The sequence below is a fragment of the Macaca mulatta genome, chromosome 16 (assembly GCF_049350105.2).
Source record: "Macaca mulatta isolate MMU2019108-1 chromosome 16, T2T-MMU8v2.0, whole genome shotgun sequence".
NCBI lineage: Eukaryota > Metazoa > Chordata > Mammalia > Primates > Cercopithecidae > Macaca > Macaca mulatta.
The window spans coordinates 50,074,626-50,099,053 of NC_133421.1; the positions used below are offsets into that span (position 1 = coordinate 50,074,626).

At 46.3% G+C, this 24,428-nt stretch overlaps 2 protein-coding genes, 4 long non-coding RNA genes and 1 pseudogene across 47 annotated transcripts in view; 3 read left to right on the forward strand and 4 right to left on the reverse strand.

The window, feature by feature from the left end:
• The window catches only part of LOC144335504 (uncharacterized), an 18,345-nt gene extending 5,644 nt beyond the window's left edge, over window positions 1-12,701 (reverse strand). Inside the window, exon 1 of the long non-coding RNA XR_013406414.1 lies at window positions 11,258-12,701. This is a non-coding gene — a long non-coding RNA (uncharacterized LOC144335504). The remainder of the gene's footprint in view (window positions 1-11,257) is intronic.
• Window positions 1-13,378, reverse strand: part of RPS6KB1 (ribosomal protein S6 kinase B1) — a 61,240-nt gene extending 47,862 nt beyond the window's left edge. For 17 of the 29 annotated variants that reach the window (XR_013406390.1, XR_013406395.1, XR_013406391.1 and 14 more), the window contains exon 1: window positions 13,170-13,378. Coding sequence is in view for 9 of the 29 variants with exons in the window: in XM_077970895.1 (XP_077827021.1) it covers window positions 13,170-13,310 (141 nt within the window). In the remaining 20 variants the exon portion in view is untranslated. Of the gene's footprint in view, window positions 1-9,725; window positions 9,959-11,464; window positions 12,702-13,164 lie in introns of those variants that run through there. The other 12 variants (XR_013406396.1, XR_013406398.1, XR_013406399.1 and 9 more) reach the window with 4 other exon arrangements.
• Window positions 5,570-7,606, forward strand: LOC144335502 (uncharacterized). Its single transcript, XR_013406412.1, has 2 exons — window positions 5,570-6,416; window positions 7,073-7,606. It is a non-coding gene; the product is annotated as an uncharacterized LOC144335502 (long non-coding RNA).
• LOC144335512 (uncharacterized) lies at window positions 5,570-11,011 on the reverse strand. The gene is made up of 2 exons (XR_013406422.1): window positions 10,312-11,011; window positions 5,570-5,673 (listed from the first exon to the last, which is right to left on the reverse strand). It is a non-coding gene; the product is annotated as an uncharacterized LOC144335512 (long non-coding RNA).
• LOC144335506 (uncharacterized) lies at window positions 10,800-13,359 on the forward strand. The gene is made up of 2 exons (XR_013406416.1): window positions 10,800-10,953; window positions 11,261-13,359. It is a non-coding gene; the product is annotated as an uncharacterized LOC144335506 (long non-coding RNA).
• A 200-nt stretch (window positions 13,379-13,578) lies between the features above and the next one.
• The window catches only part of TUBD1 (tubulin delta 1), a 33,128-nt gene continuing 22,278 nt past the window's right edge, over window positions 13,579-24,428 (forward strand). For 7 of the 14 annotated variants that reach the window (XR_013406403.1, XR_013406402.1, XR_013406400.1 and 4 more), the window contains exons 1-4: window positions 13,579-13,795; window positions 15,455-15,665; window positions 17,794-17,941; window positions 22,979-23,195. Coding sequence is in view for 10 of the 14 variants with exons in the window: in XM_077970902.1 (XP_077827028.1) it covers window positions 15,494-15,665; window positions 17,794-17,941; window positions 22,979-23,195 (537 nt within the window). In the remaining 4 variants the exon portion in view is untranslated. The remainder of the gene's footprint in view (window positions 13,796-15,454; window positions 15,666-17,793; window positions 17,942-22,978; window positions 23,196-24,428) is intronic. The other 7 variants (XM_028836248.2, XM_028836250.2, XM_028836253.2 and 4 more) reach the window with 4 other exon arrangements.
• LOC711899 (NADH dehydrogenase [ubiquinone] 1 beta subcomplex subunit 8, mitochondrial pseudogene) lies at window positions 18,479-19,069 on the reverse strand (annotated as a pseudogene).

Genomic DNA, 24,428 nt, shown 5'->3' on the forward strand with positions numbered 1-24,428 from the left:
AGAGCGAGACTCCGCCTCAAAAAAATAAAAAAATAAAAAGAATGTGGCCAGGCACAGTGGCTCACGCCTGTAATCCCAGCACTTTGGGAGGCCGAGACGGACAGATCACAAGGTCAGGGGTTCGAGATCAGCCTGGCCAACATAGTGAAACCCCATCGCTACTAAAAATACAAAAATGAGCCGGACATGGTGGTGAGCGCGTGTAGTCCCAGCTACTCGGGAGGCTGAGGCAGGAGAATTGCTTGAAACTGGGAGGTGGAGGTTGCAGTGAGCTGAGATCGCAACACTGCACTCCAGACTGGGCAACAGAGTGAGACTCCATCTCAAAAAAAAAAAAAAACAAAAAAAAAACACCAGGTGCAGTGGCTCACATCTGTAATCCCAGCATTTTGGGAGGCCAAGGCAGGCAGATAATTTGAGGTCAGGAATTTGACACCAGCCTGGCCAAAATGGCAAAACCCAATCTCTACCTAAAACTATAAAAATTAGCTGGGCGTGGTGGTGGGCACCTATAATCCCAGCTACTAGGGAGGCTGAGGCAGGAGAATTGCTTGAACCCAGGAGGCAGAGTTTGCAGTGAGCAGAGATGGCACCACAGCACTCCAGCCTGGGCAATAGAGCGGACTCTGTCTCAAAAAACAAAAATGATATATAAAGAATTACTCTGGGCTGGGCACCATGACTCACGCCTGTAATCCCAACACTTTGGGAGGCCGAGGAGGGCTGATCATGAGGTCAGGAGTTCGAGACCAGCCTGGCTAACACAGGGAAACCCCGTCTCTACTAATACAAAAAATAAGCCAGGCGTGGTGGCGGGTGCCTATAGTCCCAGCTACTCAGGAGGCTGAAGCGGGAGAATCACTTGAACCTGGGAGGTGGAGGTTGCAGTGAGCTGAGATCATGCCACTGCACTCCAGCCTGGGCAGCAAAATGAGACTCCATCTCAAAAAAAAAAAAAAAGAATTACTCCAACTCAATAATAAAAAGATAAATAGGCCAGATGCAGTGGGTCACACCTGTAATCCCAGCACTTTGGGAAGCCCAGGTGGAACACTGCTTGAGGCCAGGAGTTCGAGACCAGAACTTCAAAGTGAGATCTCATCTCTAAAATAAATAAATATATATACATAAATAAAATATATAAAGAAAAAGATGACACACCCAATTTTTGAAAAATGAGCTAGGATCTGAATAGGTATTTCTCCAAAGAAAATATACAAATGAACAATAAGCAAATGAAAAGATGTTCAACATCATTAGTTGTTAGGGAAATGCAAATCAAAACCACACTAAGAAACTACTTCATACCCACTAGGATAACAATAGATAATAAAGAAGAAAAGTAAGTTGGGGAATGATGTAGAGAAACTGGAACCCGCATACAGTGCTAGTGAGAATGTAAAATGGTGCAACCATGTCGGAAAAGTTAGTCTCCTAAAAAATTAAACATAGACTTACTACTGTATGACCTAACAAATCTACTCCAACATATCTACTCAAAAGAAATGAAAAGTATATGCTCCACAAAGATCTGGGCACAAATGTTCATAATTTTTTTTTTTTTTTGAAACAAGGTGTCACTGTATCACCCAGGCTGGAGCGCAGTGGTGCGATCACGGCTCACTGCAGCCTCAACCTCCTGGGCTCAGGTGATCCTCCCACTTCAGCCTCCCAAACAGCTGGGACTACAAGTGCATACCACCATGCTCAGCTCATCTTTTTTTTTTTTTTTTTTGAGACGGAGTCTCGTTCTGTCGCCCAGGCTGAAGTGCAGTGGTGCTATCTCAGGTCACTGAAACCTCCGCCTCCTGGGTTCAAGCAATTCTCTGCCTCAGCCTCCTAAGTAGCTGGGATTACAGGGACCTACCACCATGCCCAGCTAATTTTTGTATTTTTAGTAGAGACGGGGTTTAAGCATCTTGGCCAGGCTGGTCTTAAATTCCTGACTTCATGATCCACCCAGCTCGGCCTCCCAAAGTGCTGGGATTACAGGCCACCGTGCCCAGCCTCAGCTCATTTTTTGTAGAGAATAGGTTTCGTCATGTTACCAGGATGGTCAGGAACTCCTGGACTCCAGAGATCCACTGGCCTCAGCCTCCCAAAGTGCTGGGATTATAGGCACGAGCCCCACACCCAGCCTTCTAAAAGCTTTTTTCAGCAGGCGAGGTGGCTCATGCCTATAATCCCAACACTTTGGGAGGCAGAGGCAGAAGAACTGCTTGAGGCCAGGAGTTTAAAACCTACCTGGAGCTGGGCATGGTGGCTTACGCCTGTAATCCCAGCACTTTGGGAGGCCAAGGCGGGCAGATCACGAGGTCAGGAGTTCGAGACCAGCCTGGCCAACGCGGTGAAACTCCGTCTCTACTAAAAATCCAAAAAATAGTTGGGCATGGTGGTGCGCGCCTATAGTCCCAGCTCGGGAGGCTGAGGCAGAAGAATCGCTTGGACCCAGGAGGTGGAGGTTGCATTGAGCCGAGATCATGCCACTGCACTCCAATCTGGGCGACAGAGCAAGACTCCATCTCCAAAAACAAACAAACAAACAACCTGGACAAAATCATGAGACCCCCAACTCTGCAACAAATCAAAAACTAGCTGGCAATGGTAGCACATGCCTGTGGTCCCAGCTACATGAGAGACTGAGGCAGGAGAATTACTTCAGCCCAGGAGGGCAAAGCTGCAGCGAGTTGTTTCACACCACTGCACTAGAGCATGGGCAAGAGAGCGAGATCCTATCTCCAAAAAAAAAAAAAAAGAAACAAAAAGTGCTTAATTCACAATTCAAGTGAACATCTGAATAACTCAAATGAACATCAACTGGTGAATGGATAAACAAAATGCATTGTAGCCATACAATGGAATAACTATTTGGCCCTAAAAAGAAATGAAGTACTGATACATGTTACAACATAGATGATCTTCAAAAACATTATGTTAAGTGAAAGAAGCATCTGGGTGCTGTGGCTCACGCCTGTAATCCCAGCACTTTGGGAGGCCGAGGCAGGCAGATCACATGAGGTCAGGAGTTTCAGATCAGCCTGGCTAACACGGCAAAACCCCATCTCTACTAAAAATACAAAAATTAGCCAGGTGTGGTGGCGCACGCCTGTAGTTCCAGCTACTCAGGAGGATGAGGCAGGAGAATTACTTGAACCCGGGAGGCAGAGGTGGCAGTGAGCAGACATCACACTACTGCACTCCAGCGTAGGTGAAGAGTGAGACTCTGTCTCAAAAAAAAAAAAAAAAAAAAAAGGAAGGCCACCAAATATAAAAGGTCATACACTATGTGATTCCATTTTTCCATTTGTATGGAATGTCCAGAAAAAGCTTTTTTTTTTTTTTAGAGACAGGGTCTCATTCTGTTGCCCAGGTTTTGAAGTGCAGTGGCAGGATCACCACAAACTCAACCTTGGAGACTCAAGCGATCATCTAACCTCAGCCTTCCAAGTAGCTGAGGCTACAGGCACGCACCAAGCTGGATAATTTTTTTCTATTTTTCATAGAGACGGGGTCTCACTATGTTGCCCAGGCTGGTCTCAAGTGATCCTCCTGCCATGGCCTCCCAAAGTGTTGGGATCACAGGTATGAGCCACCATACTGGGCCTGGAAAAGCCAAATCTATAGAGATGAGAAATAGATTAGTTAGTTGGCTGGGGCTGAGGGTGAGAATCAGAAATAACAAAATAGGCCAAAAGTTTCTTTTTTTTTTTTTCCTCCAGAGACAGAGTCTTGTTATGTTCCCCAGGCTGATTTCAAATTCCTAGGCTCATGGGATCCATCTGCCTTGGCCTCCCAAAGTGCTGGGATTACAGGCGTGAGCCACCACGCCCGGCCCCAAAATTCCTTTAGAGGGTGGTAAAATGTTTTTTTTTTTTTAAAGATGGGGTCTCAGCCGGGCGTGGTGGCTCAAGCCCGTAATCCCAGCACTTTGGGAGGCCGAGGTGGGCGGATCACGAGGTCAGAAGATTGAGACCATCCTGCCTAACACGGTGAAACCTCGTCTCTACTAAAAATAGAAAAAAATTAGTCAGGCGTGGTAGCAGGCGCCTGTAGTCCCAGCTATGAGGCAGGAGAATGCGTGAACCCGGGAGGTGGAGCTTGCAATGAGCTGAGATAGTGCCACTGCACTCCAGCCTGGGTGACAGAGTGAGACTCTGTCTCAAAAAAAAAAAAAAAAAAAAAAGACAGGGTCTGACTCTCTCGCCCAGGCTGGAGTGCAGTGGCGCAATCTCGGCTCACGGGAACCTCCGCCTCCCGGGTTCAAACGATTCTCCTGCCTAAGTCTCCCAAGTAGCTAGGATTACAGGCATGCACCACCACGTCTGGGTATTTTTGTATTATTAGTAGAGACGGGATTTCACCCTGTTGGCCAGGCTGGTCTCGAACTCCCAACCTCAGGTGATCCATCTGCCTTGGCCTCCCAAAGTGCTGGGATTACAGGCCTGAGCCACTGTGCCCGGCCGAGTGGTAAAAATTTCTAAAACCTAATCGTGGTGAGGGTTGCAAAACTCTGTAAATATACTCAAAGTCACTGAATTGTAGAAACAAAGAATAAAAAACTTGGCAGCAGAATTTCAGTTATTGACGTTACAATATATAGCTTTAAAATGAATCTAACCTGATTATGAACTCTCAGTTTACACGAAAGGATACCAACTAATTGAAAATAGAATCTAGGCCAGGTGCGTGGCTCACGCCTGTAATCCCAACACTTTGGGGCTGAGGCGGGCGGATCACCTGAGGTCGGGAGTTCGAGATCAGCCTGGCCAACATGGAGAAACCCCGTCTCTACTAAAAATACAAAGATTAGCTGGGCCTGGTGGTGGGCACCCGTAATCCCAGCTACTTGGGAAGCTGAGGCAGGAGAATCGCTTGAATCCAGGAGGCGGAGGCTGCAGTGAGCCGAGTTCGCGCCACCGCACTCCCGGCTGGGTGACAAAAGTGAGACTCCATCTCAAGAAAAGAAAATAGACTCTAAAAAATTACAAGTCTTGGCCGGGCGCGGTGGCTCACGCCTGTAATCCCAGCACTTTGGGAGGCCGAGGCGGGCGGATCACAAGGTCAGGAGATCAAGACCATGGTGAAACTCCGTCTCTACTAAAAATAGAAAAAATTAGCCGGGCGCAGTGGCGGGCGCCTGTAGTCCCAGCTACTCAGGAGGCTGAGGCAGGAGAATGGCGTGAACCCGGGAGGCGGAGCTTGCAGTGAGCCAAGATTGCGCCACTGCACTCCAGCCTGGGCGACAGAGCGAGACTCTGTCTCAAAAAAAAAAAAAAAAAAAAATTACAAGTCTTTAAGCAACCATGTCCAAATTTTAAAGTAATTAAGATATTAAAGTGAATAATCTTTCTTCAAAACTACCAGTACACAGCCAACATATACAACAAAAACAGATGTGTGTGTGTGTGTGTGTGTGTGTGTGTGTTTAGCAACTAGATTTCTGTCACCCAGGCTGGAGTGCTGTGGTAGGATCACAGCTCATTGCATCCTCAAACTCCTGGGCTCAAGTGATCATCTCTTCTCAGCCTCTGGAGTCACTAGGGCCAGGTGTGTGCTACTATGCCCACTATTTATTTTTTTAATTTTTTGTACAGATGGGGTCTTGTTTTGTTGGCCAGCTTGGTCTCAAACTCTTGGCCTCAAATGATCCTTCCACCTTAGCTTCCCAAAGTTCTGGGACTACAGGCATGAGCCATCATACCCAGCCAAAAATTGATAGTATTCTTATAGAATAAATGTTCAAATGCCCCCAAAACACAAACTTTTAGTCATAACTCACTCACGGTGTGAACAAATCACAATAACATGTAATACTAGCAATGTACATTTCATGATTATACACAGGCAAAGAGATGGGGCAGTATCAAGAGGAATAAAACCAATTCTCACCATTTTAACCGAATACAGTTTCTTTTGTGTGTGGGATATGGGGGTGGTCATGGTTAAAGGTTTTTTTGTCTTTGTTGCCCTATATAATCACCTAGGATGGCTTCACTTTTATGACAAAAGACTAACTTCTTTCAGATGTGATAAACCTGGTATGACATAATTGTTTTTTCTTTAATGTTAGTTTTATTTAATTCTAAATTAAAGACTACAGAGTAGTTAAGACTGAACCATGATTTTGAAGCCACCTCACAAGACATGCCCTGTAGCTATGTTTCATTTCCTGAGCTGGCCAGACCTGTAATGCTGGCACCTGCATACTGTGCTAGTAACTTTTACCATTACCGTCTAGGACAGAAGCACTTGAGGCACAAGTCTTTTCTGCTACTCAGTATTACCTTTAGAAATCTCACACAAGAAGTGTCAGCTAACATTACGTAATACATACTGACAACTCTCTTTCACAGGAAACTCTTTACTCCTTTTTTTTTTTCTTGAGATGAAGTCTCGCTCTTGTCCCCCAGGCTGGAGTGCAATGGCACGATCTTGGCTCACTGCAACCTCCGCCTCCTGGGTTCAAGCGATTCTCCTGCCTCAGCCTCCCAAGTAGCTGGGATTACAGGTGCCTGACACCAGGCCTGGCTGATTTTTTTTATTTTTAATAGAGACGGGGTTTTCACCATGTTGGCCAGGCTGGTCTCAAACTCCTGACCTCAGGTGATCTACCTGCCTCGGCCTCCCAAATGGCCAGGAAACTCTTTACTCCTAATTTTTTTCTGCTGCCTTAAGCTTTAAGGGCCTATCCAATGTCTTTGCTGTGTTCATTAGGATTGACAAGATTCAGTAACTTAGAGGAAATGGAAGAAAGGGTAGAACTTTGCCTAAACTCTTGGGTTATTTAAAAAATAGTTGCTGTGGCCAGGCACAGTGGCTCACACCTACAATCCCAGCACTTTGGGAGGCCGAGGCGGGTGTATCACCTGAGGCCAGGAGTTCGAGACCAGCCTGGCCAACATGGTGAAACCCTGTCTCTACCAAAAAAATACAAAAAATTAGCTGGGTATCATGGCGGGCACCTGTAATCCCAGCTACTCGGGAGGCTGAGGCAGGAGAATCGCTTGAATTCAGGAAGTGGAGGCTGCAGTGAGCCGAGATTGTGCCATTGCACTCTAGCCTGGGCGAACAGAACAAGAAGACTCCGTCTCAAAAAAAAAAAAAAAAGAGAATAAACCCATTCTGGAAATTCTATCAGTTCAACTAATGAAGATACAAAGCACCTTCCTATCCAGTTTTCTCCCATGCCCTGCTCCAAAGCCACTGTCACAGAGAACCAATGTAACTGATAAGAGTATGGTACATGGTATACATAATGAAAGTAATCTCATATTTGATTACTTCAAATATGAGATTATTTCAAATTCTGAATTACAGTACAAAGTGAGAATTTTTTAAATTGCATTACAGTTTTCTACTACTCTTAATGCTACAGAGAGCAGAGAAGATTCCAATATTTTTGCAATCTAATTAAATTCTCTGAAGGAAAACTTCTCCTTAGTTTCAATTCACTGCCCCAAATGATATCATCAACAGTGAAACAAAAAAACAAACAAAAAAGACACCCTTCCCCCAAAAACTCCCCTCTTACCAATAGGCTTTGATTATATTCCTCTGAGATATTTAAACAGAATCTTTTTTTTTTTTTTTCTGAGATGGAGTCTCACTCTGTCACTCAGGCTGGAGTGCAGTGGTGTGATCTTGGCTCACTGCAACCTCCACCTCCCGGGTTCAAGAGATTCTCCTGTCTCAGCCTCCTGAGTAGCTGGGACTAGAGGTGTGCACCACCATGACCAGCTAATTTTTGTATTTTTAGTAGAGACTGAGTTTCACCATATTGGTGAGGCTAGTCTCCAGCTCCTGACCTTGTGATCCACTTGCCTCGGCCTCCCAAAGTGCTGGGATTACAGGCGTAAGCCACTGAGCCCAGCCTTAAACAGGATCTTTTTTAAGTTAGGTAGCAGATATTCAACTTTGTCCATAAATGTATCAGTTTAGGCTCCTCATCTTTTAATCTCTGATGAATTAAATAAACTATGTAAATACCTATATTTATTAATGCATAGTCACTCTGTAATGTACCTTGAAAGGCACATCTCTCTAAATGGGATCAATTATTTTTTAAAAAAATACACACTATGATACTACAGTTGTAAAACTACAGCACCTCTAGTTTAACTGCAATTATTAAGTCTCTAGGCATATGAGGGTAAATCTGAATGATTGGTTCCTTAGCAATAACAAGACAAGCTGTATTTCTGTGAACTAGCTAATGGCTTAATACACCAGGATATTTTGAGAGTACTGTACTTTATGTACTTATTTCATGTAACCCTCATGTTACAGAAAATGTCTGAGATTAAGGAATTTACTCCAGATCACAGAGTGAGTATGGCCAAAGGAATCTGAATTCACTTTTGACATACCACAAAGAGGAACTTTATAAACATGACTAGTAAATGCAGTGAAGAACCCGTGCAATGAAGCTTGCTGAATTGAGTCAGAAGACACTACCACTGTGCAATCTTTGGCTATCATCTGGCCCATGCCTCAGCTTCCTTACTATAAAATGAAGAAGACTACTCTGATATGCACCAATGGTTAAAAACTTTGTGTAATAAATAAAGGCTATAAATTCACAAATAGAACTATTAGAAGATTTTCTAGGCCGGGCGCGGTGGCTCAAGCCTGTAATCCCAGCACTTTGGGAGGCCGAGACGGGTGGATCACGAGGTCAGGAGATCGAGACCAGCCTGGCTAACACGGTGAAACCCCATCTCTACTAAAAAAATACAAAAAACTAGCCGGGCGAGGTGGCGGGCGCCTGTGGTCCCAGCTACTCGGGAGGCTGAGGCAGGAGAATGGCGTGGACCCGGGAGGCGGAGCTTGCACTGAGCTGAGATCCGGCCACTGCACTCCAGCCTGGGCGACAGAGCAAGACTCTGTCTCAAAAAAAAAAAAAAAAAAAAAGAAGATTTTCTAAGAATCTAAACTTCTCTCATTTTCCAGAATTTTTTTTTTTTTTTAAATTTCAGGGTAATCTGGATGTCACTGAATCTCCTTGGATTGCCAACCCAATTCTACTCCAAATCTTCCATTATCCATCCTGAGGCACCTCTTAGAATAACACACTAAAAAGAAACATTTTCAACTCCAAAAAGTGTTGCTAAGACATATTTTACAGAAGTCTCTTCCTCAAAATCCTCTTTTTTTTTTTGAGACGGAGTCTCGCTCTGTCGCCCAGGCTAGAGTGCAGTGGCCGGATCTCAGCTCACTGCAAGCTCCACCTCCCGGGTTCACGCCATTCTCCGGCCTCAGCCTCCTGAGTAGCTGGGACCACAGGCGCCCGCCACCTCGCCCGGCTAGTTTTTTGTATTTCTTAGTAGAGACGGGGTTTCACCGTGTTAGCCAGGATGGTCTCGATCTCCTGACCTCGTGATCCACCCGTCTCGGCCTCCCAAAGTGCTGGGATTACAGGCTTGAGCCACCGCGCCCGGCCCAAAATCCTCTTAAATTGCCTTTGCTCTTTCCCCAAACTTTCTCTCCCCAAGGTCGGGTCTATATTTCTTTCTCTTTCCTATTTCCACCAATTTTTCTGACCTCCTCCTCATACCCTCTCAAAATCCTACTTGCTTGTACCCAGCAGGACAAAAGCCCTGGAACACCTACTGCTCTTGAAACACAACAAGAAAGTGAAAAGAAAAAGTCCCAGTTCATACAGGAATTTTAATGCAGTATTGTACTTTCAAAAAAGAATAAACCTGGCCGGGCGTAGTGGCTCACACCTGTAATCCCAGCATTTCTGGAGGCTGAGGTGGGCAGATCACCTGAGGTTGGAAGTTCCGGACCAGCCTGACCAAAATGGAGAAACCCCGTCTCTACTAAAAATACAAAAATTAGCCAGGCCTGGTGGCGGGCACCTGTAATCCCAGCTACTCGGGAGGCTGAGGCAGGAGAATCACTTGAATCTGGGAAGTGGAGGCTGCGGTGAGCCGAGATTGCACCATTGCACTCCAGCCTGGGCGAAGAGAACAAGAAGACTTCGTCTCAAAAAAAAAAAAAAAAAAAAAAAAAAAGAGAGAATAAACCCATTCTGGAAATTCTATCAGTTCAACTAATGAAGATACAAAGCACCTTCCTATCCAGTTTTCTCCCGTGCTCTGCTCCAAAGCCACTGTCATAGGGAACCAACATAACTGATAAGAGTATGGTATATGGTATACATAATGAAAGTAATCTCATATTTGTTTCCCATTGTATTTAGTGTACCATTATGTTCGATTAAGAGGCTAACTGGAATTCCGTATGAAAACATCATTAAAAAAGCACACACCGGCCGGGCACAGTGGCTCACACCTGTAATCCCAGCACTTTGGGAGTCCAAGACGGGTGGATCACTGGAGCTCAGGAGTTCGGGACCACCCTGGGCAACATGGTGAAACCCCATCTCTACTAAAATACAAACAATTAGCCAGGCGTGGTGGTGCGCGCCTGTAGTCCCAGCTACTCAGAAGGCTGAGGCACGAGAATCGCTTGAGCCCGGGAGGCTGAGGCTGCAGTGAGCGGAGATCGGGCCACTGCACTCCAGCTTGGACTACACAGTGAGACTGTCTCAGAAAAAATTAAAATAAAATAAAATAAAATAAAATAAAAAGCCTGGTTGGGTGGCTCACACCTATAATCCCAGCACTTTGGGAGACCGAGGCAGGTGATCACCTGAGGTCAGAAGTTCAAGACCAGCCTGGGCCACATGGTGAAATCCCGTCTCTACTAAAATACAAAAAATTAGCCGGGTGATGTGGCATGCCCCTGTAATCCCAGCTGCTCAGGAGGCTGAGACAGGAGAATCGCTTGAACCCGAGAGGCAGAGGCTGCAGCGAGCCAAGATCGCGGCACTGCACTCTAGCCTGGGAGACAGAGGGAGACCCTGTCTCAAAAAAAAGCCAGGCCGGGCGCGGTGGCTCACGCCTGTAATCCCAGCACTTTGGGAGGCCGAGGCGGGCGGATCACAAGGTCAGGAGATCGAGACCACGGTGAAACCCCGTCTCTACTAAAAATACAAAAAAAATTAGCCGGGCGCGGTTGTGGGCGCCTGTAGTCCCAGCTACTCGGGAGCCTGAGGCAGGAGAATGGCGTGAACCCGGGAGGTGGAGCTTGCAGTGAGCCGAGATCGCGCCACTGCACTCCAGCCTGGGCGACAGAGCGAGACTCCGTCTCAAAAAAAAAAAAAAGTAAAAAAAAAAAAAAAAAAAAAGCCAGGCGCGGTGGCTCACGCCTATAATCCCAGCACTTTGGGAGGCCAAGGTGGGCGGATCACAAGGTCAAGAGATGGAGACCATCCTGGCTAACAGTGAAACCCCATCTCTACTAAAAATACAAAAAATCAGCCAGGTGTGGTGGCATGCACCTGTAGTCCCAGCTACTCAGGAGGCTGAGGCAAGAGAATTGCTTGAACCCGGGAGACAGAGGTTGCAGTGAGCCGAGATTACACCACTGCACTCCAGCCTGGGTGACAGAGCAAGACTGTCTCAAAAAAAAAAAAGAAAGAAAGAAAAGAAAAAGCACACACCTCAATATCCACTTTCTAAACCATGTGATTTTGATTTAGTCTCATTTGATTATGAAAAGAACAGTATTGGCCAGGTACGGTGATTTACACCTTTATAGGTGTAATCCCAGCATTTTGGGAGGCCAAGGCTGGTGGATCATTTGGGGTCAGGAGTTCAAGACCAGCCTGGCCAATACGGTGAAACCCTATCTCTACTAAAAATACAAAAATTAGCCAGGCGTGGTGGCGCATGCCGGTAATCCCAGCTACTCGGGAGGCTGAGGCATGACAATCGCTTGAACTGAGGAGGCTGGGATTGCAGTGAGCTGAGATCGCACCATTGCATTCTAGCCTGGGCAATAGAGTGAGACCTAGTCTCAAAACAAAACAAAACAAAACAAACAAACATAAAGAACAGTATTATTTTAGGCCACTTAGTTTCTTAAAGTGTTCAAAGTTCTTTATATATACCATCTCAATCTTTTGTCAACAGTAGGGCAGGTGTCAGAGGAAAAAACCGAGGGTGAGGCAAGGGAAAGGAAGCCCCTATGTAATTAGAGCAAACATCTAACATCAGTCATTAACCCATGTATTCAACTAGACATTGGAATTCAGATGCAAAACTACCAAGAGGTTATCAACTGATGATCATTTGGTCCAGGATCAGTGGTTTAGTATGACAACATTTTTGAACTTAAAGTGCAATTTGTCATTTTTTGATAAATGTATCTAGGGAAAAATAAAAGATATTCCATAAAGATTAACAAACCACTAAGCCAGCCAAGGTAAAAGCAAGCTATGCATTAGGAAATACAATTCTAAATTTAGTACCCTAAATTACAGCAAGGAAAGCCCTCATACCACCATTCACAAGTCTCTGTTCAGGCAACTTATTTCTGGCAAGCTAAATCAAGGCTGTCAACACTGTTTTTTTTTTTCACCCCAAAATTACATTAATTATTCTGAAAAAAATACAGACATCTTCAACTTGGGGAAAGGTTACAAGTGCCGTGTGTCCTCATAAATGCTTGTTTTAAAAAGTCACACGGAAGGGGGTTTAAAAAAAAAAAGCAAACAAACAAACCCTGGAAGATTGGAAGATGCAGCAGAGCCCCCTTGCTCCCGAAATAAAACTCCTGGTGGCTGTAACAGCAGCGGCAGTGCTACTCCCGACAGAAGTTTTCAGCTGTCACTTCTAACAGCTGAGCGCTTCCTAGGAGAGAAGCGACAGGCCGAGAAGAGAGGTGGTTGTGGGAGGTCTGAAGATTTAATACTTGAAATTCTAGACTCGAAGGGAAACCCTCCACACTTCAGCTGCACTTACGGGACACCCAGCAAGCGCAGCCCCCGTCTCCCCAACACACGCTCACGCCACCCGCGCCCCGCCACACTCAAGTCCAGCAGCTCGAGGAATCGACCACGCGTCCGTTCTCTTTCCCCCTTCAGACTGTTCGGGGCTGCGCTGACCTGGGGCTAAGGGTGCGACCTGCACCTGCGAGCCCCGCAGAGGCCTCACACCTAGGGCCATGTCCGCCCCGCCCGCTCCCCTGTCTCGGGCCGCGCGACCCTCAGCTCCTCAGGAGCCCCCCGAGTCTCCACGCTCTAGGACACACCGCGCTTCCTGCGCCCGCGCCGCCGCCCCGGCCCTGTCACCTCGGGCCCCCGGGGACCCGGGCCTCACCCCCTCCTCCAGCTCATCCTCTGAGCCCGCGTCCTCTGGCTGGTCCAGGTCTATGTCAAACACTCCTGCCATGTCCTCAGCTTCCCTGTCTCGGAAGTCCGGCGCTGGGTAAAAGCCGTCCCGCCTCCTTCGTCGCCTCATGGGCCCGGACCCGCCGCAGCCACCACCGCCGCTGCCGCCATCACCGGCTGCTTAGGCTCAGTGCGTCTGCGCCTAGGCCCTAGACTGGCTCCTAAAGTTCAGCGCAGGAGCATGCGTACAGGGTTCCGTGAAGCCAAACTGTGGGCAGTAGACATGCGCAGAACTATCGCCAGGATCCAGGTGCTGGCAGAAACATGCGCAAAACACCAGCCGAAGCCGCGCTTGGAGACTAGAGCACGCGCATTGTCAGCTAAAGCTTTCGGTGGACATTGAGCATGCGTACCATATCTGAAGTTCGTAAATTGAAATTGAACATGCGTAATTAATCTTTCTGAATAGGAAAAAATATATACACAACAAAAACTCCCCGTTTATGGAACATGCGCATTCGTTCTCAGGTGTTTCGTGTTGACAGTGAGCATGCGCATGGTGAGTAGGTTGGTCCGAAGTTTGAACGGGACAGAAGTGCTTGTCCGCATCTGGCGGTGAGTCGTGTTACGTGTGGGGAACTCCTGGGGCCCGTGGGGAACGGGAGACCTTTTGGCTTTGCTGTTTACTAGTTCTGTGGCGTGGATTTGGAAAAGTCAGTAACCTTTCAGAGCCTCAGTTTCCTTATCTGTAAAATGAGGATAATAAAATACCTACTTTGCCGTTTGACATTTTAAGCACAGAGTCTGTCTTCACAACCCACGGCTCATTTCCAGTGTTGCATAGACCTGATGTGAAGTCTTTATCAAAAATTATCAATTTTCCTAGGTAAAAATAATGAGGACCTGCTCTAATATTTCTTTTGCTTTCTTTCTTTTTTAAAAGGAGACAGGGTCTCGCTATGTTGCCCAGGCTGATCTGGAATCCCTGGGCTCAAGTGATCCTCCCGCCTCGGCCTCCCAAAGTACTGAGATTACGGGCATGAGCCATTGCGCCCGGTTAATATTTCATATAGTTTTCTTTCTCCAAGCTCCATCTTTCTTGCTGTCCTACCTGAGCTAAACACAAAATCTTTCTTACAGGTTTTACTGAAGTTACCAGGCTAGACTAGTGGAGAAAGCCTAAGTCATATTTAGAAGAGAGAAAATTAATGTTAATTGAATGTGCAATATTGAGCTCACTTTTGCATTCTACATGTTCTTGTGGTGTGAAGAGTGGTACTACTAATTTCTTCAATCGACATTTGTCTTGTTTTTATTTTTATTTTTTAATCTTTTTTTTTTTGTTTGTTTGAGACAGGAGGATGTCACTCTGTCACCCAGGCTGGAGTGCAGTGGCAACATCTTGGCTCACTGCAGCCTTGACCTCCCAGGCTCAGGTGATCCTCCCACCTCAGCCTCCTGAGTAGCTTGGACTGCAGGCGCACACCACCACGCCCAGCTAATGTTTGTATTTTTTGTACAAACAGGGTTTTGCCATGTTGACCAGGTCTAGAACAGCCAGGCTAACGTGATCCTCCCAACTCAGCCTCCCAAAATGCTGGCATTGCAGGTGTGAGCCACGGCACCCAGCCTCTTTTTTTCTTTGATCACACCTCAACTGAGGAGAATGTTTTGTTTTAAATGTATGTTTAGGAAAAAAGTGAGTATAAATCAGATTTTGGAAACTATTGAGCTGTGTATGAATAGATTCATGTACAGTAAATCACCAATCCCAAAACCATATAGAGAGTAAGATAACTTCCTTGAATGACTGGCTCCTTAGACAATGCAGCTGTTCCATCTCCAACATTATATATGTATGTGGCATTTTAAAATGACTTTTTGGGCCGGGTGCGGTGGCTCACGCCTGTAATCCCAGCACTTTGGGAGGCCGAGACGGGTGGATCACGAGGTCAGGAGATCGAGACCATCCTGGCTAACACGGTGAAACCCCGTCTCTACTAAGAATACAAAAATTAGCCAGGCATGGGAGCACGTGCCTGTAATCTCAGCTACTCAGGAGGCTGAGGCAGGAGAATCGCTTGAACCTGGGAGGCGGAGGTTGCAGTGAACCGAAAGTGTGCCACTGCACTCTAGCCTGGGCGACAAAGCAAGACTCCATCTCAGGGGGAAAAAAAAAAGACTTTTTATTGATATATAATTAACACATATGGCATTTTATTTGTTCTTATTAGTAATGTAGTAGTTCTCAAAGCCTATTTTTTTCGATTACAGGTTGTTTTTAGAGGTAATACACCTAGTTTGTGGCTCAGCATGTCAATTGTAACAGTGCAACTTGGTCAGTGTGGCAATCAGATTGGTTTTGAAGTTTTTGATGCTTTGCTTAGTGACTCACACAGTTCCCAGGGACTCTGCTGTAAGAGAGAGAATGAGGCATATCAAGCATCTTGCAAAGAGAGATTCTTCAGTGAGGAGGAGAATGGAGGTAGGTGTGGCCCACAGTCCTCTCCTTTACTCTGATAGAACCAACCCCTTCAAAGCCAGGCCTTCCTCATGGTTTTCAAACCCCATTCCTTCCCATCTCACTAGGGAATGACTTTGTTTTTGCTTTTCATTTCTATGTTAATAATCTTTGCTTTTCCAGTGGCATTTTCCCTTCCACATGCTCAGATCTCACCAATTTAAAACCAACCAAACAAAACTCATCTCTTGACTATAGCTTTCGTCTCCCTTGTTATCTCTTTGCCTTTCTTCTAAGATTCTCAAAAGAGGACCCTGCTTAATCACCTGTGATCCTGCTTCTGCCTCATAGCACCATTGAAGCTGCTCTAAAAAAGGTTTCCAGTGACCTCCGAATCACCAGATCCAACTACTGTTTTTCTTTTCTTTTTTTCTTTTTCTTGTAGAGACAGGTTCTTGCTACACTATGTTACCCAGGTTGGAGTACAGTGACTATTCACAGGTCTCAGTCTCCTGAGTAGCTGGGACTACAGGTGCATGCCACCATGCCTGGCTCTTTCTTTTCTCTCTCTCTTTTTTTTTTTTTTGAGGGAGTCTCGCTCTGTCACCCAGGCTGGAGTGCAGTGGCGTGATCTTGGTTCACTGTAACCTCCGTCTCCCGTGTTCAAGCAATTCCCCTGCCACAGCCTCCCAAGTAGCTGGAATTACAGGTGCCCACCACCATGTCTGGCTAATTTTTATATTTTTAGTAGAGACAGGGTTTTGCCACGTTGGCCAGGCTGGTCTCGAACGCCTGATCTCAAGTGATCCGCCTGCCTTGGCCTCCCAAAGTGCTCGGATTACAGGCTCTCTTTCTTTTTTCTTTCTTTCTTTCTTTTATTTTTTTTTTTAAGACAGAGTCTAGCTCTGTCACCCAGACTGGAGTGCAGTGGTATGATCTCGACTCACTGCAACCTCTGACTACCAGGCTGAAGCAATTCTCCTGCCTCAGCCTCCTGAGTAGCTGGGACTACAGGCATGCGCCACCACACCCAACTAATTTTTTGTATTTTTAGTAGAGACAGGGTTTCACCATGTTGGCCAATCTGGTCTTGAACTCCTGACCTCGGGTGATCCGCCCGCCTCAGCCTCCAAAAGTGCTGGGATTACAGGCATGTGCCACCGCACCTGGCCAATTTTGTATTTTTAGTAGAGTCAGGATTTCACTGTGATGGCCAGACTGGTCTCTAATTCCTGGCCTCAAATGATCCACCTCCCTCAGCCTCCCAAAATACTGGGATTACAGGCATGAGCCACCACGCCCAGCCTCTCACCTGCCCTTTCTAAGGCTAGTTTGATGTCTTCATCTCCGTATTCCCAGCACAGTCTGTGGCACATCATAAGCATTCAGCATATGTTTGTAGTCTTGACCCAGGTACTCTTATTTTTTTCTTTTTTTGAAACAGAGTCTCACTCTGTTGCCCATGCTGGAGTTCAGTGGTGCAACCTTGGCTCAGTGCAACCTCCATCTCCCAGTTTCAAACGATTCTCCTGCCTCAACCTCCCAAGTAGCTGGGATTATAGTCACGTGCCACCACGCCCGGCTTATCTGATCCAGGTATTCTTTTAGGCCTGCACTGATTCAGCCTGCTTAGCAAATGCTGGGCTTGGTGGACATCTGCATATGCCTGCTGCTGCCCACTGGGATTTCTAAGCAGTATGGCAGATCTTTCTATCTCCAACCCCTGGAATTTTTTTTTTTTTTTTTTGGTATTTGGACACTTATGCTCTGAGTTACTCAAATAAGACATAAGAAATATTTTTTTCTTTTTTTTTTTTTGACACGGAGTCTCGCTCTGTCGCCCAGGCTGGAGTGCAGTGGCCGGATCTCAGCTCACTGCAAGCTCCGCCTCCCGGGTTCACGCCATTCTCCTGCCTCAGCCTCCCGAGTAGCTGGGACTACAGGCGCCCGCCACCTCGCCCGGCTAGTTTTTTTTGTATTTTTTAGTAGAGACGGGGTTTCACCGTGTTAGCCAGGATGGTCTCGATCTCCTGACCTCGTGATCCGCCCGTCTCGGCCTCCCAAAGTGCTGGGATTACAGGCTTGAGCCACCGCGCCCGGCCAAGAAATATTTTTTTCTTTTGATGTTTTTGTTTTTGTTTTCCCCCTCTAGTTCCAATTGCCCGGGCTGTTCTTGTTGACATGGAACCCAAAGTTATCAATCAAACACTGTCAAAGGCTGCCCAGTCTGGCCGATGGAAATATGGTCAGCATGCATGCTTCTGTCAAAAACAAGGTTCTGGAAACAACTGGGCATATGGGTAAGAATAATTCCTTGTGATTTTCAATTTAGTGACAGCTACACAGTCGATTAATAGATAGCGAAGTTAGAACTGTACAGTTGATATACCAAGCACATAATCTTGAAATTGCTGTTTTAGATTTAGAATTTGATTTTACCCAGAAGAAACTCTCATTCCATGCCTGTGTCTGTGCTTAAGGTACAGGTAATGTTGAACTCAAGGATCTCTTTCAGCAAGATTTTCCATCTTCCTCACTGTCATGCTGCAAACTAACTTACCAAGATATAACAACTTACCAGATACAATATCCGTATCTGGCAGATATCTCAATGATAGAAAATACTACAAGACAGTAGTTCCCAAACTATGCTGCATATTAGAATTTCCTGAGGTTCTTTGGAAAAGTCGTGGTGCCTATGGCTCACTTCGAGAGATTCTGATTTTTTTTTTTTTTTTTTAACCACAGCACTGAGTTTTATTAGGGATTCCATTCAGGTTAAATTTCTAGGAATGAGGGAGTCCTAGTTAGAGGACACAAAAGCCCACAAAGCCTCCTCAGATCTCATAGTGAACCACCGACTCAGGTTCTTTAGAGGGATCACTGCCTCGTTCCAGGTACAGATTATTGCAAGCATACTGCTTTGGTCCCACAGGCTGGTAGACGGGGTACATGTCCCCCACCCAGAACATGAATGTCATGAAAGCCATGAAGCTGAACAGCTGCATACACGTGACATTCCAAGAAACAGGTGTGGGTGGGGGACATATCCACACGATTCCTGGTATACATGTCTAGGTGCCAGTGCGTTGGTTCACCCCAGTTCAACCTCAGGTCCGGCTGGTCCCAGCTATACCATGGATTCCTCTCATGCTGTGAGCAGTCAGGGAGCTTTGGGTAGTCGCCATACCGCATGCCATCATCCGGATAAGGCTCATAGTCTCCCACACACATATTATACTTCTTGGGGGTGGCGGCCCGTCCTTCTGGGGTCCTAGGATAGGACGCTGGGAGCATGTCATTGGTCATGCGGGAGGCTGTCCATGCGCCCAGTGGCACCACGTTCTGGGATGCCCTTTGTGGCCACTGGATTCCCAGGAACCCGGCCCTGGCCACTGCCATCTTCACCTTCACGTTTCCCTTCTGCCGAGATACTGATTTAACTGATATGGGGTAAAGGCCTGATGTTGGGTTTTTGGTGTGTTGTTTTTTTTTTTTTTTGAGACGGAGTCTTGCTCAGTCGCCCAGGCTGGAGTGCGGTGGCGCGATCTCGGCTCACTCCAAGCTCCGCCTGCCAGGTTCACGCCATTCTCCTGCCTCAGCCTCCCGAGTAGCTGGGACTACAGGCATGTACCACTATGCCCAGCTAATTTTTGTATTTTTTTAGTAGAGGCGAGGATTCACCATGTTACCCAGGCTGGTCTGGAACTCCTGGCCTCTGATGATCCACCTGCCCCCGCCTCCCAGAGTGCTGAGATGACAGGTGTGCACCACCGGCCCTGCCTGCTGTTGGGATTTTTTAAAGGTCCCTACGTGACTTTAATGTGCAGCAAGTTTTTTTTTTTTTTTTTTTTTTTTAAAGACAAGAGTCTCGCTCTGTCGCCCAGGCTGGAGTGCAGTGGTGCGATCTCAGCTTACTGCAGTCTCTGCCTCCCGGGTTCAAGTGGTTCTCCTGCCTCAGCCTCCCGAATAGCTGGTACTACAGGCACACGCTACCATGCCCGGCTAATTTTTGTACTTTTAGTAGATACTGTATTTCACTGTCTTGGCCAGGCTGCTGTCAAACTCCTAACCTCAAGTGATCCACCCGCTTCCACCTCCCAAAGTGCTAGGATTACAGGCATGAGCCACTGCGCCCGGCCATGTGCAGCACAGTTTAAGAACCACTGCTTCAGGACTGTTGTTAGGAATATTAAATATTATACTGTATCACAAACTTGTAGAACTACCTGGTATTATTGAAAGCCCCAGGTAAAGGAATGGCCACTACTCACCCCTGTAATCCCAGCAATTTGGGAGGCCAAGGCAGGAGGATCACTTGAGCCCAGGAGTTCAAGTCTAGCCTAGGCAACAGAGAGAGGCCCTGTCACTACGAAAAAATTTTGAAAAGACATTAGCCAGGTGAGGCTAGGCACAGTGGTGCACGCCTGTAATCCCAACACTTTGGGAGGCCAAGGTGGTGGATCACTTGAGGTCAGGAGTTTGAGACCAGCCTGGCCAACATGATGAAACCCTATCTCTACTAAAGATACCAAAATTAGGCCTGTCGCAATGGCTCACGCCTGTCATCCCAGCACTTTGCGAGGCCGAGGTGGGCAGATCATCTGAGGAAAGGAGTTTGAGACCAGCCTGGCAACACAGTAAAACCCTGTCTCTACTGAAAAATAGAAAAAATTAGCTGGGCGTGGTGGTAGACGCCATCCTAGCTACTCAGGAGGCTGAGGCAGGAGAATCACTTGAACCCAGGAGGTGGAGGTTGTGGTGAGCCCAGGTCATGCCATTGCACTCCAGCCTGGGCAACAAGAACAAAACTCCATCTCAAAAAATAAAAAAAAAATTTTTAAATTAAAAAATTAGATGGGTGTGGTGGCCTGTGCCTATGGTCTTAGCTCCTTGGGAGGCTAAGGCAGAAGAATCACTTGAACCCGGGAGGCAGAGGTTGCAGTGAGCCGAGATCACGCTACGGCACTCCAGCTTGGGCAACAAAGTGAGAATCTGCCTCAAAAAAAAAAAAGAAATTAGCCGGGTGGCTGGGTATGGTGGCTCTTGCCTGTGATCCCAGCAGTTTGGGAGCCTGAGGCGGGCGGATCACTTGAGGTCAGAAGTTTGAGACCAGCCTGGCCAACATGGTGAAACCGTCTCTACTAAAAATATAAAAATTAGCTGGGCGTGCTGAACTGCGTCTGTGGTCCCAGCTAATTGGGAAACTAAGGCAGGAGAATCACTTGAACCCAAGTGGCAGAGGTTTCAGTGAGCAGAGATCATGCCACAGCACTCCAGCCTGGCCAACAGGGCAAGACTGCATCTCAGTAAAAAAAATTAGCCAGGGATGGTTGCATGCGCTTGTAGTTCTAGTTACTTAGGAGGCTGAGATGGGAGAATTTTTTGAGCCTGAGAGGTCAAGGCAAGGCTGCAGTAAGCTGTGATTGTGTCACTGCACTTCACATTTCACTCCAGGCTGGGTGATGGAAAAAGACCCTAACTCAAAAAGGAGAAAAGAGATGGGGTGAGGGGTGCCAGGCGCCATGGCTGATACCTGTAATCCCAACATTTTGGGAGGCTGAGGCAGGCAGATCACTTCAGGTCAGGAGTTTGAAACCAGCCTGGCCAACATGGTGAAAGCCTCTCTGTACTAAAAATACAAAAATTAGCTGGGTGTGGTGGCGCTCGCCTGTAATCCCAGCTAGTCAGGAGACTGAGGTGGGAGGATCACTTGAACCTGGGAGGCAGAGGTTGCAGTGAGCTGAAATGGTGCCACTGCACCCCAGCCTGGGCGACAGAGTGAGACTCCATCTCAAAAAACACAAAAACAAAATAAAAAAGGAGAAAAGGAATACCCTTAGCCTACAAAAGAGAACTTTTGGAGGAAGATTAAAAGAAGTTGCTCACTGGGCACAGTGGCTCATGCCTGTAATTCCAGCACTTTGGGAGACTGAGGCAGGAGAATTGCTTAAGGCCAGGAGTTCACAACCAGCCTGGGCAGCATAGTAAGACCCTGGTTTTTTTTTTTTGTTTTTTTTTGTTTTTTTTGTTTTTTTTTGTTTTTTTTTGAGACGGAGTCTCGCTCTGTCGCCCGGGCTGGAGTGCAGTGGCCGGATCTCAGCTCACTGCAAGCTCCGCCTCCCGGGTTCACGCCATTCTCCTGCCTCAGCCTCCCAAGTAACTGGGATTACAGGCGCCCACCACCTCGCCTGGCTAGTTTTTTGTATTTTTTAGTAGAGACGGGGTTTCACCGTGTTAGCCAGGATGGTCTCGATCTCCTGACCTCGTGATCCACCCATCTCGGCCTCCCAAAGTGCTGGGATTACAGGCTTGAGCCACCGCGCCCGGCCTTGTTTTTTTTTTTTTTTAAAAAGTTGCTAATGGGTACAAAAATACAGTTAGATAGAAGCAATACACTCTAGTATTCAATAATACAGTAAGGAAATTATAGTTGATAATTTATTGTATATATCAAAATAGTAAAAGTAGCCAGGCGCAGTGGCTCACACTTGTAATCTTAGCACTTTGGGAGGTTGAGGCAGGCTGATCACCTGAGTTCAGGAGTTTGAGACCAGCCTGGCCAACATGGTGAAACCCTGTCTCTACTAAAAATACAAAAATTATTATTTTTCTTTTGGTGTGGTTCGGGCACCTGTAATCCCAGCTATTCGGGAGGCTGAGACAGGAGAATCTCTTGAACCCAGGAGTGAGAGTGAGCCAAGATCGTGCCATTATACTCCAGCCCCAGTGACAAGAGTGAAACTCTGTCTCAGAAAAAAAAAAATAGCTAAAAGAGAAGAATTGTAATGTTCCCAACACATAGAAAAGATAAATGTTTGAGGTGATAGATATCCCATTTACCCTTATTTGATCATTACACGTGTGTACACATACCCAAATATCACATGTACCCCCAAAATAAGTACAACTATGAAAACTCCAAATATTAAAGTATCTGATTAAAACCTCAAAAATAAAGAGAACTTTCTATACTCTGTAAATTCCCTCTGCTAGCAGTCCTGTTCACCTGTTAACCCATTTATGCCAGAGGTTGCAATTTTTTAAATTTTTGCATGAGTGAAAAATCAGACCTTAGTAATGGCCTTGAGCAATAGGTTATAAATAACTCCCACATGCTTAGCGTTCCAATAATGGAACACTAGGCATAAGTGGGTTAAATATATTCAACTTATGTATTTAAAATTTTGTCAATCAGGATACCTGTACCTTTTATGATAGTTCTTCACTTCCATAGTTTTGAAAAAAACCTCTCTATTCTGTATCTGTCTCTCTGCATTACATATCTGTGGTTAAATTGAAAAGTGTTTGTGTTTGTTTCTTTTGCCATTGCATAGTTACTCTGTTCATGGACCCAGGCATGAAGAATCTATAATGGACCTAATCCGGAAGGAAGTGGAGAAATGTGACTCTTTCAGTGGTTTTTTCATCATAATGAGTATGGCTGGGGGCACAGGATCAGGAATAGGAGCTTTTGTTACACAGAATTTACAAGATCAGTACTCAAACTCATTGAAAATGAATCAGATTATTTGGCCTTATGGAACTGGTGAGGTATGTACATGTTAATTGAAAAGCTTATGTTTTATGTTCTTTGCAATAGAAATAAATGTGGGTAAAAGATTGCTCTCACCCTTTCATTGGAAATGTTAAGTTACGGCTTCCAGAATGGTTATATAATATGGTACTTTCATGAGTACCATATTATATGTGGTATATATGTATCTTCGCTTAAACTTTTCCAAACAGATGAAGTATCCTTGTTTTTAAAAATTTCAGAGAGGCCGGGCGTAGTGGCTCACGCCTGTAATCCCAGCACTTTGGGAGGCCAAGGCGGGCAGATCAGGAAGTCAAGAGATTGAGACCATCCTGGCCAACATGGTGAAACCCTGTTTCTACTAAAAATACAAAACTTAGCTGGCCATGGTGGCACAGGCCTGTAGTCTCAGCTACTTTGGAGGTTGAGACAGGAGATTCGCTTGAACCTGGGAGGCAGAGGCTATAGTGAGCCGAGATCATGCTATTGCACTCCAGCCTGACAACAGAATGAGACTCCATCTCAAAAAAAAATTTTTTTTAGATAATGGCTGGACACAGTGGTTCACACCTGTAATCCCAGCACTTTGGGAGGCCAAGGTGGGTGGATCACCTGAGGTCAGGAGTTTGAAATCACTCTGGCCAGCATGGAGAAACACCATCTCTACTAGAAGTACAATAATTAGCTGGCTGTGGTGGCACATACCTGTAGTCCCAGGTACTCGGAGGCTGAGGCAGGAGAATCTCTTGAACCCGGGAGGCAGAGGTTCCAGTGAGCCAAGATCACGCCACTACACTCCAGCCTGAGTGACAAGAGCAAGACTTCTTAAAAAAAATTTTTTTGGCTGGGCACGGTGGCTCACGCCTGTAACCCCAGCACTTTGGGAGGCCGAGGTGGGAGGATCATGAGGTCAGGAGATCGAGACCATCTTGGCTAACATGGGGAAACCCCGTCTCTACTAAAAATACAAAAAATTAGCTGGGCGTGGTGCAGGCGCCTGTAGTCCCAGCTACTTGGGAGGCTGAGGCAGGAGAATGGTGTGAACCCGGGAGGTGGAGCTTGCAGTGAGCCGAGCCCAACTGCACTCCAGCCTGGGCGACAGAGCGAGACTCTGTCTCAAAAAAAAAAAAAAAAAAAATTTTTTTTTTCAGAGAATGGCCAGGCCGAGGAGCTCATGTCTGTAATCCCAGCACTTTGGGAGGCTAAGGTGGGCAGATCATTTGAGGCCAGGAGTTCGAGACCAGCCTGGC